This window comes from Nansenia antarctica (assembly GCF_963989245.1).
Source record: "Nansenia antarctica genome assembly, contig: SCAFFOLD_408, whole genome shotgun sequence".
Classification (NCBI taxonomy): domain Eukaryota; kingdom Metazoa; phylum Chordata; class Actinopteri; order Argentiniformes; family Microstomatidae; genus Nansenia; species Nansenia antarctica.
Window position 1 is genome coordinate 2,501 of NW_027662968.1, and position 12,500 is coordinate 15,000.

Here is a 12,500-nt window from a genome sequence, read left to right on the forward strand (position 1 = left end):
GAGCTAGCCAGCCGAACTAAAGCCTGCGCATTAGCACAGGGAGCTAACAGCGGTCTTCAAGTTTAACACTAGAACAGCCATTGGTGTGAGTAAATTTTTTAATATATATTTGCACGCGATCAAATTTCAGGACCCTCCTTTTATGACTTAGACTTATATCCTAGATATGTGCATTCTACCACTGAGTATCCTTACATTTTCAAAATCACATCAGGATAAGCTAGTATAAAGCTATTTTGCAGTTTTTCTGTGTAGGAGGCAGGCTAATTTCCAAGACACTCCAACTAGTGGTCGTTGTGTGTAAGTAGCAGTTTCACATTATAAAGACTATGGTCATTTGACCCCCGCGGTGGCTCTTATAGTAGGAAAAAAAATTGCATGGCTGTTCTAGTGTTAAGGCTACATCCATGGTTAGCACTACTCATAGCCCTCCACTAGCATGGTTTACCTCATAGCCCTCCACTAGCATGGTTTACCACACTACTCATAGCCCTCCACTAGCATGGTTTACCACAGATGAACATTCATTCACACGGGGGCACCAACACAACTGATAAGAGGCTGACATGATCACGATACCATCTCTGAATCCCCAGCTCGCATTACCAGATAACCATCTGCAAAACCTTCACAAACATCCCCCCCAAAAAACTAACAAACAAAAAATGAGAGAGAGAGAACGCTAGACAAGGACAAGATACGACGCAAGTCGTTTTTTAATAGAAAAATATCACTTTTTTTATTATCATCACATTCCAGCACAATATATTTTCCAAGACCATGACATTTTTCGACAGGCTAAAATACTCCTTTATATCTTTGATAAACAGGCTGCGTTAAAGGTGGCGTACAGTAAGTCACAGTCACAGTCAAGGCCCTACATTCACAAAGAGGACGCAAAGTGCACACAGTAACACGCCAGTGAGGCTCAAGTCAGCCAGCACGACGTTAAGAAGACAGTTCAACCCTGACAGAGAGAGACCCTCTGTCATCACAATGGACCTATCGCTAAGCCACGCCCCCTTTGGAAACTTGGACAAACAAACAACACTTCACTGACTGTGACTGACTGACCGACCGTGACTGAATGACATTCAATGACCTACAATGGCGCTAGTTGGCAAATGTCAGATTTCGATTTACCACAGCAAGTAATAGACATGTTTTTTTAAAGATGACAAGAATATTTAGTCTAGAAGCTTTTCACCATCAGATATTAGCGAGTTTTCTGCCTGTCGTGACTTTTGCTGTGATGTGATTGGACAATTTCTATTTTGGGGCGTGGCTTAGCGATAGGTCCATTCAACACCTCATAACAACGCCAGGTCAGGGGTCACCCAGGGGTCATCCATGGGTCACCCAGCGCCAGATCATGTTGACGTTCTACAAGGATCAACAATCATCCAATGAAAAAACATGACGCATTTGTGACATCATCAGTGTACCCCAGATTCCTCTCTTGCTGTGACCTTGTGACCCTGTGACCCCTCCCCGGACATGGCGGTATTAGGGGGTGCTGATTACACACGTTAAAAAAGCATCCAAGACAATCCAAGGAAAATTTGACATCAAGGTAGTTTCCCCAAACTATAAAAACAGACATCCTTCACTAGTTTGGTTTTTCTTCATCCTTTGAACATGATGATGTATGTGTTATGTAACTGTATATCAACCGTTCTTCAGAGGACGGTGAGCATGAAGAACAGGAAAGAGACACGAGTGGACAGGAAGTTGTCAGAGGTATGTGTGTGTGTCATAAAAGCCCTGCGGTCCAGATGTCTCTCTATGCACGGCTCCCCGACAAACGCTTTTGATCTCATCTAACGTCCTGTTGTCCACGGAGAGGTAGAAGGATAGAAGAATAAAATGAGAATGAGACGTTTTTTTTTTTTTTTTTTGCAGGCATTGGCAGAGACGGCTGCTCTGGCACTGCATGGCCCTTTTCCGCGGGCCCGAGGACCCCTCTGAGTGATCCAGCTTGTTAATATTTCGTTGAGGAGGAGCAGCAGAAGGAAAGAAATAAAAGGCCAAAGGAGAAGAAGAAGAAGAAGAAGTAGAAGAAGTAGAAGTGCTTCCTGCGGCCGTTAATAAACGTTGAACAGCTCCATTAACTAATTAGAAATATTAAGAGCTTAAAACAAATCTACCGGGAAAGACTCGAGTCATGCGAGTCATGACAACATGGCAGTTTCTTTTCCAAATAGCACAAAAAAAGTTTGGAAAGAGAAACTGCTTCTGTGGCAGTTCATAAATAAGATATATATATATATATCACTCCTGTATATAAATTAAATAAAACATTGATTGGAGCTGGGTAGCTTACGGGGGAGAAAGCTTGAGCTGTACGGTTATATAAATCATAAATCTGTACTGCAATGCTGAGCTGGCTAGCACAGGAACACAGCCTGCAGTGGTAGCACAAAATACAAAACAGTCGAATAAGGAAAAATACAAATGATTTAAAAGGTATAATTGACAATTAATCAACAAAAAAAAACGAAAGTATCGAAAGAAAACGGAAAACAGAAACATTACGTATAAACTGGACGAATCCCAAACTCCCACATACTCTAGATTAGATATTAGAGGACCCTGTATCATACTGATCTGAAGAAAGAAAGAGAAATGACACGTTTTCCATCCATCCTGTGTGGGCTCAATATCAGTGATGGTGAAGATGATGAGGATGAAGATGTTGACGATAACGATGAATGATTTTCTCATAAGATGCAGGTTTTATAATCCTGGCCTGGGTTGGCAGACGCTCTGTCTGTGAGTCATGCAGCGTCTGCTGTCTGGCTGTGGGGGAATGCTACATCACCAGTATGATCCTATTAGCTTGCCAGGCAGCGGGGCGGTGTTATATTATGGAGTTCTGGACCCGGTCTATGCATGGCATTAACACAGAGATCAAGAACCGCTCTCTCACCCACCTAACATCCAACACTGACAATACTGGGTCAGGTGGTCCCTACCTCCCTCCCTCTCTCCCTCCCTCCACCCCTCCCTCCCTCCCTGCCTGTCTGCGAAAGAGCTTTCATGTGCTTTTGTGTTTGAAACAAACCCCTTTAGACCCCAAAAGCCTTCCAGAGAAAGTCTATCTTTAGAAGAGAGGCCTTCCTTTCATCCTCCCTTCATCTCTGTTCACATTCTTCAGCGGGCGGACGGACGGACGGACTGGGGAGATTAATGATCCTGACGGTGGATTAGCTGTACCTACAGCCAGACCCAGGGCTGTACCAGGACAGAACCAGGCTATTAGCTGTACCTACAGCCAGACCCAGGGCTGTACCAGGGCTGAAACAGGCCAGAACCAGGCTATTAGCTGTACCTACAGCCAGACCCAGGGCTGTACCAGGGCTGAAACAGGCCAGAACCAGGCTATTAGCTGTACCTACAGCCAGACCCAGGGCTGAACCAGGGCTGAAACAGGCCAGAACCAGGCCAGAACCAGGGCTGAAACAGGCCAGAACCAGGCTATTAGCTGTACCTACAGCCAGACCCAGGTCTGAACCAGGGCTGAAACAGGCCAGAACCAGGCTATTAGCTGTACCTACAGCCAGACCCAGGGCTGTACCAGGGCTGAAACAGGCCAGAACCAGGCTATTAGCTGTACCTACAGCCAGACCCAGGTCTGAACCAGGGCTGAAACAGGCCAGAACCAGGCCAGAACCAGGGCTGAAACAGGCCAGAACCAGGCTATTAATTAATTAATTTTAGGCTTTTAGCTTTCAGGCTATTAGCTGGACCTAGGCTATTAGGATTACTCTCTGCCGTTATTCAGTAGACGGTTCAGGAACAGGGGGATGATAGGGTGAAAGGCTTTTGATAGAGGGAAGGGATTTCAACCAATGGGATTAAGGTAGGCAGGGGGAACCAACAAACTGACAGAATGATGGGATTTGAACGTAATGATATGGAAGTAAAGCGATAACGATCACGCGGTCTTGTGATCTTCACCTGTTCCACCAGAACACAGGGAATTGTGGGATTTTCCAAAACATCGCTGATGTTGTTTTTGTCATATACTGTATATCAGTTTGAACAGATATGTAATGTACCTATTTTCTGGTTTGCTTCATGTGGGGCCAAGAATCGAGATTAAAAAAGTTGTTTCTTCAAGGGGATATTGAACTGTATTACACTATTGGAATAAACATCACATGTCAAGTGCACATTAGTAATATGCAGTATGTTATGTAACACCACACATATTTTCAGATAAACATAAACAAATGGCTCTCAACAAATGATATTATGTCTCTAAAATGGATAGCTGAGAAGTTTCTAAGGAGAAAGAGAAAAAAACGACAACCTCCCTAACACTTTAAAAGTAATGTCACAGCAAGAGGAACTGTGAAAAATAACTCCCGCCTGCCCAAATGTGTTAAGTTAACTGCAGAACTAAATGCCCTGCAGCCCTGTCTCTGTATCTGTAAGTAAATTGAGCTATAAAATCGCTCGCTCTCCCAACAGCACTATCTGTGATTCGCGTTCACTCCACTCTCCAACATTATCACCGTTCCAGAGTGTTCAACAACTCCATTACATTACCCTGATAAACGGACCCGGGGTGCGTTCAATAACTCAGAGTTACGTTCAATAATTCAACAAGACAGTTACAAAAAAGCATGGTAGACACCGCCATGGTTACACTTAAAACTCTTAAACAATATATTCATCCTCTATCGACATGTACATTTCCGTTAGGTAGAGTAACAAACAAAACAAATCAGTGATCAAAAATGTGACACAGTATATCGAGACATCTGATAAGAAAGATAGTAACACTTCACAGGAAGTCGCCTTTCGACCTGGGCAACAACGTAAGTTAAACAACCTTCTAACAACATCATATAAACACGTTGTTTGTATGAACATCATAACCATGTGACCACATGTTAATACAGCGTCATAACTAGTGTAATTACAACGTTACTACACAGGCAGAAGGGCAACTTAATGTCAAATGTCACCGTAAGAGGTTAATGTAATACTCTGAACAGCCCTGTAGCCCAACCCCCCGCCCCCAGTGTTAAGGCCAACGTGAAGAGAGAGAGTGGGAGGGGCATATCCCAGCGTGCCAGCTGATTGGCTAAGGCAGCTCCAGACCTCTGTTGCATATAAGAAACTGTAAGTCTGTACATGTCTGTGATGTAACTCAGAGGTCTGTTAATGTCTGTGATGTAACTCTGTACATGTCTGTAATTTAACTCAGAGGTCTGTTGCATAATTAGAAATACGTCTGTAGTTCAGAGGTTCAGTCTCTCTCTTAGTCCTTCAGAGAGGAAATAAAAACAATGTTTTTACTGTTTACAATCAGTCACAAGCAAGTCGGTCGCCCAGACAACCTGGACGTGGACCCCCAGGGGGAGGGGCTTAGGAGTCGGAGTCTGACTTCCTGTTCAGAGTCAGAAGGAGGGGAGGAGGAAGGAGGAGTGTGTTCACGGAGGAGAGAGAGAGAGACAGCTGAAGGGTCCATTGGCTTTCCAGTCTGAAAACACTCCCTCCTAACAGTCACGCACACACACACACACACACATGCACACACACACACACACACACACACACACACACACACACACACACGCGGGGGAGATGCCTGTGTTTTCATCCATTATCGTCACACCCTTGTTGAGTCAAGCTAGGGAACACACACACACACACACACACACACACACACACACACACACACCGGAGGAGGAGATCTCTGCCTGTCATGCTTGGTAGAGTTTGAGTGACACACACACACTCTCCTCTGTCTGTCTGTCTGTCTGTCTGTCTATCCGTTTGTCTGTCTGTCTGTCTGCCTGCCTGTCTGTCTGTCTCTGCCTGTCTGTCTGTCTGTCTATCTGTTTGTCTGCCTGTCTGTCTGTCTGTCTGTCCCCCCTACCACCTCTCTCTCTCCCTCCTCCTCTCTTCCTCTCCTCCTCCTCTCTCTCCTCTCCCTCTCTCTCTCCCTCCTCCTCTCTCTCCTCCTCCTCTCTCTCCTCTCCTCCTTTCTCCCTCCTCTCTCTCCTCTTCCTCTTCCTCTCCTCTTCCTCTCCTCTCCCTCCTCTTCTCCTCCTCAGCCGTGCCGGTAGTGTTGGCGTTCCTCCATCCTCTCCTCCGTACACAAGGATTCGTCACGAGCATGAGGATTAAGTCCCCAGTGTGAAAGGCGGCTTGCAGATCTCTCCTCCTCCTCCTACCCCCCCCCCCCCACCCCCCTAAACACCACCAGCCACCGCTCACTGTTACTCTCTCCTACAGGCTTCTGGCTGGGATGTGATGTTGTGGAGGTAAACAAGACAAGAGAGAGAGAGAGAGAGAGAGAGAGAGAGAGAGAGAGACAGAGAGAGAGAGAGAGAGAGGAGAGAGAGAGAGAGAGAGACAGAGAGAGAGAGAGAGAGAGAGAGAGAGAGAGAGAGAGAGAGAGAGAGAGAGAGAGAGAGAGAGAGAGAGAGGGGAAACGCCGACACAGCAGCAAACTCCCCCTTACTCTCCCCCTCCCTCCCCCCTCCTCTCCCCCCCCGCCTTAAACCACAAAGGCAGCGCCAGGAGTCCAAACAGATCCGATATCCACAGCGAGAGGGAAAAACTCTTGTTTTTCTTTTTTTTCTGCCTTTCATAAAAAACAAAGTGAATGTCTCATCCCTCCTTCCTCCCTCAGCGCTCTGAGAGGCGTCATGGCACACAGCAGACATGGCACGGAGCAGACGGAGGAGCAATGCTTCGGCTGCAGGACAACTGAGGGGCAGGTGTGTGTGTGTGTGTGTGTGTGTGTGGGTGGGTGTGTGGGTGTGGGTGGGTGTGTGTGTGTGTGGGTGGATAGGTGGGTGTGTGTGCGTGGGTGTGTGGGTGTGTGTGTGTGTGTGTCTTGTATAAAGTCTAAGCACCGTGAAGAGAGAGTCTCACAAAATGTTTTTTTTCAGTTTTTTGTTTCTTTCCTCCGGTGCTTTCTCAGAGGCAACGAGAGTCTGTCTGTCTGTCTGTCTGTCTGTCTGTCCTTCTGTCTGTGCGTCTGTCTGTGCGTGTGCGTGTGCCTGTTTGTCTGTCCGTCCGTCTGTCTGTCTGTCTGTCTGTCTGTCTGTCTGTCTGTCTGTCTGTCTGTCTGTCCTTCTGTCTGTCCGTCTGTCTGTGCGTGTGCCTGTCTGTCCGCACGTCCGTCCGTCCGTCCGTCCGTCCGTCCGTCCGTGTCTGTCTGTCTGTCTGTCCAGTACCCCCCTGTCCCTATGTGCCTCTCTGTTAACCCCTTCAGCCTCGTTAACCCCTTCAGCAGCGGGAGCCGTTGTATCGGTCCTCCTCCTCCTTCATCATCCTGATGGAGAGCATAGGCTCCAGCCCCGGGGGGGCCGGGGGGCCCAGCCCCAGGGCGGAGGCTGCGGCGGGGGGGTAGGAGGGGCCCAGCCCCACCAACCCACTGCCTGCTGGGTAATGGTGCCCCCCCGCGGTGCTGTGGTACGCCACGCAGCAGTGCTGCTGCTGGCTCTTCTTGGCGGCCAATCGGTATCTGCGGCGGCAGCACAGCGCCATCACCAGGGCAACGGTCGCCAGGAGCAACAGAGCACCGCCGCCGGCCATTACGTAATACCAGAAGGTGGGGATGGGCGGGGACGACACCGTGTCTACCGTGGGCTCACCGCCACCGCCACCGCCGGGCACCACGGCACCCCCTGGTGGTGGAGATGGAGAGGACAACAGTTGGCTAGGTGGGAGGGGAGGAAGAAGAGAGAGAGAGGGCATGCAAGGCCGAAGCTAGCGTCACTCACTAGCGACTAGCGCTCTGGCGGCCATTTTGTGTTATCGATTGTGTTTATTGGATTGATTTTTTGGGGGGGGTGGGGGGGGGATTTTGCAAACAAAACAGACATTTGCTGCACATAGACACGCTGATGCTCATGCGATGCTGGATCTTTCCGTCCGTGTGAGATCTTTTGATTGGTCAATGCAAAGCCTTTTCTTTTTTGTCTTTTCTTTCTTTTGTGCAGCTCTGGTGCAGTTTGGGGTTTAGCTGTTCTGATGCTCCTGATAAGGAGCGGCAGTTGTTTTCCGAACGGCAAAGATCAGACGTTGTCGGGGATAGACAGACTGAAGCAGAGAGATTAAAGCGAGCCGTGATATCCAAAGCCCACATTTTAAATCTCGTTTTTGAATTGCGATAGTTTGTTAAGTCGGTGTGAGAAAGAAAAAAAACCTGCCATGTGTAAGAAAAAAATTAAATAAATCCCTCTGCAAAATCCACCCCGAGGGTGGAGAAAAGAACATCTTACACCGGCTTTACGGTTCAAACACCCTCTCTTTTAACTGTCTTATCTCATAACTCTGATTGGAAAGCCCTTATCTTAGCAGAGAGAGATTCTGCCCAGGGGCTGAGTAGCGGGATCAAGATCGTCACGGTCAGATTTGACCCCTGCGGCGCTCCGTAGGGTCAGCGAGACCCCGGCAGAGACAGTGCTAGCGCTAGCAGGGAGTTCTCTGTCTGAGCGCTAACGGTTTCAGCGGCGACACGCGCGTGTGTGTGTGTGTGTTTCTGTGTTCATGCACGTTCCTCTGCCAGCCTTCCTCTGCCACAAGCCAAACATCATCACCATGGAAACCAGCCCAACAGCACAACACACGGTGTCCAAAACACGCTCAGATAGAAATGGACAGTCTAGATTCAGATAGAAATGTTCTGTCTAGATGGATCCAGATAGAAATATGCTGTCTAGATTCAGATAGAAATAGACGGTCTAGATTCTGATAGAAAAGGACTATCTAGATAGATTCAGATAGAAATAGACTGTCTAGATGGATTCAGATAGAAATAGACTGTCTAGATGGATTCAGATAGAAATAGACTGTCTAGATAGATCCAGATAGAAATGTGCTGTCTAGATTCAGATAGAAATGGACAGTCTAGATAGATTCAGATAGAAATGGACAGTCTAGATAGATTCAGATAGAAACAGACTGTCTAGATAGATTCTGATAGAAAAGGACTGTCAGATTCAGAGCATCTATGAATATGTCATGTACCGGCATAAGGAGCTGTGTCAGTTCTATCCATTACATTTCTATCTGCAACACATTCAGAACGTTTCGCCTCGTTGAATACACCCCGGAGTTCAAGTCAGTGCGCCCATCTCCACCCTCCCTCCCTCCCTCCCTCCCCCCTCCCCTCCCCCCCCCCCACCTCCCCTTCCCTCCCCTCCCCCCCCCCACCTCCCCTTCCCCCCCCACCTCCCCTCCACCTCCCCACACTCAAAGTACCACATAAACCACCGCCATCCAAGTGAGAAATCCCCCCACAAAACCTGCTAGTTCCACACAAAAAAATCCCCTCTCTCTCTCTCTCCTTCTGTCCCTCTCTCTCTCCTTCTCTCTCTCTCTCCCTCCCTCTCTCTCTCCACTTCTCTCTCTCTCCACTCCCTCCCTCTCCCTCTCCCTCTCCCTCTCTCTCTCCTTCTCCCTCCCTCCCTCCCTCTCTCTCTCTCTCCACTCCTCTCTCTCTCCACTCCCCCCCCAGGAGCAGCAGTAAAACCGGGGGCATAATCTTGGTAAGCCTGTCGGCTTCCCTCCCAGGCTTGGTTTGTTTGAGGATCTGTTGCTGCACGGTAGAAAGAAGAAGAAAGAAGGAGAAGGAGAAGAAGAAGAAGGAGAAGAAGAAGAAGGAGAAGAAGAAGGAGAAGAAGAAGAAGAAGAAGGAGAAGAAGAAGGAGAAGAAGAAGAAGAAGAAGAAGAAGAAGAAGGAGAAGGAAAAGAGGAAGAAGAAGAAAGAGAAGAAGGAAAAAAAACGACTGGCGTCCTGAAATAAACTACACATTGCATTCACGTGGCGTAAGCATAACTAGAGAGGGAGAGAGGGAGAGAGAGAGAGAGAGAGAGAGAGAAAATGAGAGAGAGAGAGGGGCTCCATGTATGGTATTGCATTCAGTCCTGGGTCGGTTATGATGACAGGAGAACTGGGCTGGTGTGGGACATTGCCCCAGGGCATCGTGGGTGTCTGTCGTGTGTGATGTCATAGGGTAGGGGTCATAGGGGTCATAGGGTCATATATCAGTACATTCCATGTTCTGTCTACACCGCAGGTCAGCTGACCGGCCACATGACCGACCACCGCTACAGGGTCTGTCCTGAACACGCCACGGACACACACACACACACACACACACACACACACACACACACACACACACGACACACTCCTAACGATCGTCATGGAAACACACTCTCTCTCTACACGGACGCATAACGGTACACACACGTCATGTGAACGCACACACACGCACACACACACACACAACTACATACACACACACACACACACACACACACACACTTCTCTCGGTATGTACAGTAATACACACATGCTTTAACAGCAGCGGTAGGAAGACACATCATCATGCCCGTCGTTACACAACAGCATCGTGTTTCCTGACGGTTCTTTGCACCTTGTTTTTACCAAGAGAGAGGACTACAAACAGGCCCACAATCCCTCAGGCCTGCATGCAAGGGCACCATGCTCTGACGATGCTCGGATGCTCATGGGATTTGTCGTTTTTTTTCTCCAGATACCAGTGTAGCCACGGAGAATAAGGTGGACTCTTCCAACACACACCACGTTGGACTCTGACTGACTGTTTCTGGAGCTGGACAGACAGCCCTCTAGGACTCCACAACCCTCTAGGAACCACCGCGACCAGAACCACGCGTCCGAAGACCGCTATAGTGCCGCAGGCTGAGCTAAGCAACAAGCAGGAAGCACAAACATTCGCACAGGAAGTAGTTATGGGACGTGGGAGTCCAACTCACCGGTCATGTCTGGAGGGAAGGCAGCGAAGGGTTCTGGAGGAGAGAGGAAGAGGTTTAATACATGACACACACATGCACACACACACACACGCATACACACACACGCACACACACACACACACACACACACACACACACACACAGAGGAAGCTACATCGTGGTGCGACCCACTGGATAGATATGACTGTATATGATATGATTGATGAGATGGGATTGATTGTTTTAATCGATATGTCAATGTGTTTGTTCTGCTCCCGTTCAGAGAAACTCTAAATAAATGAATACATTTGGGAGTACGCTGAGCTACACACACACACACACACACACACACACACACACACACACACACACACACACACACACACACACACACATAAACAGACACCGATCAGTCCTCATGATGAACAGGCCTCTGCTCCATGGATGACAGTTATGGACAACGACAGGAAGCAGGTGGGGGGGGGGGGGTATACGGGCGTCCTGGGAGAGGTCCACTGATGTGTGTGTGTGTGTGTGTGTGTCTGTGAGAGACATCCATTGGTGTTTTACTGAGAGTTTAAAAGGTAGAACTAATGGTACTCACAGAGCTCATTTGACATGGGAGAAGGCAATTGCGTCTCATTTGGCACGCGTGTGTGTGTGTGTGTGTGCGTGTGTGTGTACAGTGTGTGTGTGTGTGTGTGTGTGTGTGTGTGTGTGTGTGTGTGTGTAGTGTGTTGGAGAGCTGGCTGACAGAAAATAGAAGGCTTATTTAGAAAAGGCGGTGGAATGCGGAGACAATTAAACGCGTGGAGCAGGGGAGTTGGTTTGGCTGGGGAGTTGGTTGTCGGTGGGGGGTGGTTTGGCAGGGGGTTGGTTGGCATGGGGGAGTTGGTTTGGCAGGGGGGGCTAGCTAGCACTGCCGTTGTGTACACGCTGAACAGAATTAATTGATAAGAATGTCCCCTAGTGGGGTTTGGACAGACGAGGGGGGGTCGGTGTGGGTGTCCAAGGCAGTGTGTGCTGGGGGGGGGGGCTGGGGGGGTTTGCGTGTTTGGGGGGAGGCTGGGGGGCTGAGGGAGGTTGAGGGGGGCCGGCGTGTTTGGCGGGGAGGCTGGGGGGCTGAGGGAGGTTGGGGGAGGTTGGGAGGGACAGGGCTGGTGTGTTTGGGGGAGGCTGGGGAGACTGGGGAGACTGGGGGAGGCTGTGGGGAGGTTGGTGGGGGGGGTACTGTCTGTCTAGTAATTCTTGGGACAGGAGGGACTGGGGGGGGCTGTCATGTTTGGAGGGGAGGCTGGGGGGGCTGGGGGAGGCTAGGGGAGGCTGGGGGGGCTGGGGGAGGCTGGGGGAGGCTGGGGGGACTGGGGGGGCTGGGGGAGGCTAGGGGAGGCTGGGGGGACTGGGGGAGGGTGGGGGGACTGGGGGAGGTTGGGGGAGGGGGGGGGTACTGTCTGTCTAGTAATTCTTGGGACAGGAGGGACTGGGGGGGGCTGTCATGTTTGGAGGGGAGGGTGGGGGAGGTTGGGGGAGGTTGGGGGGGGAGGGGTACTGTCTGTCTAGTAATTCCTGTGGAAGCCGTGGAAGCCGTGGAAGCCGTGTTTACCAATAAGAGGAGAGGGAGATCTAATGAAACATAGATTAGAATCCAGACCCGCGGGGCTCCTGTGGCCTACTTTCTATTATTTTTTTTGTTTTCAACGAGAATATTATGAGCTTTCTCTCTCTCTCTCTCTCTCTCTCTCTCT

General features: G+C 49.3%; 1 protein-coding gene across 1 annotated transcript in view; it reads right to left on the reverse strand.

Moving 5' to 3' along the window:
• Positions 1 to 12,500, reverse strand: part of LOC308175362 (neuropilin-2-like) — a gene marked incomplete at both ends in the record, with an annotated part of 44,268 nt that overhangs the window by 1,048 nt on the left and 30,720 nt on the right. The window contains 1 exon segment of the mRNA XM_080551039.1: positions 10,777 to 10,809. Within this exon segment, the coding sequence (XP_080407165.1) occupies positions 10,777 to 10,809 (33 nt within the window).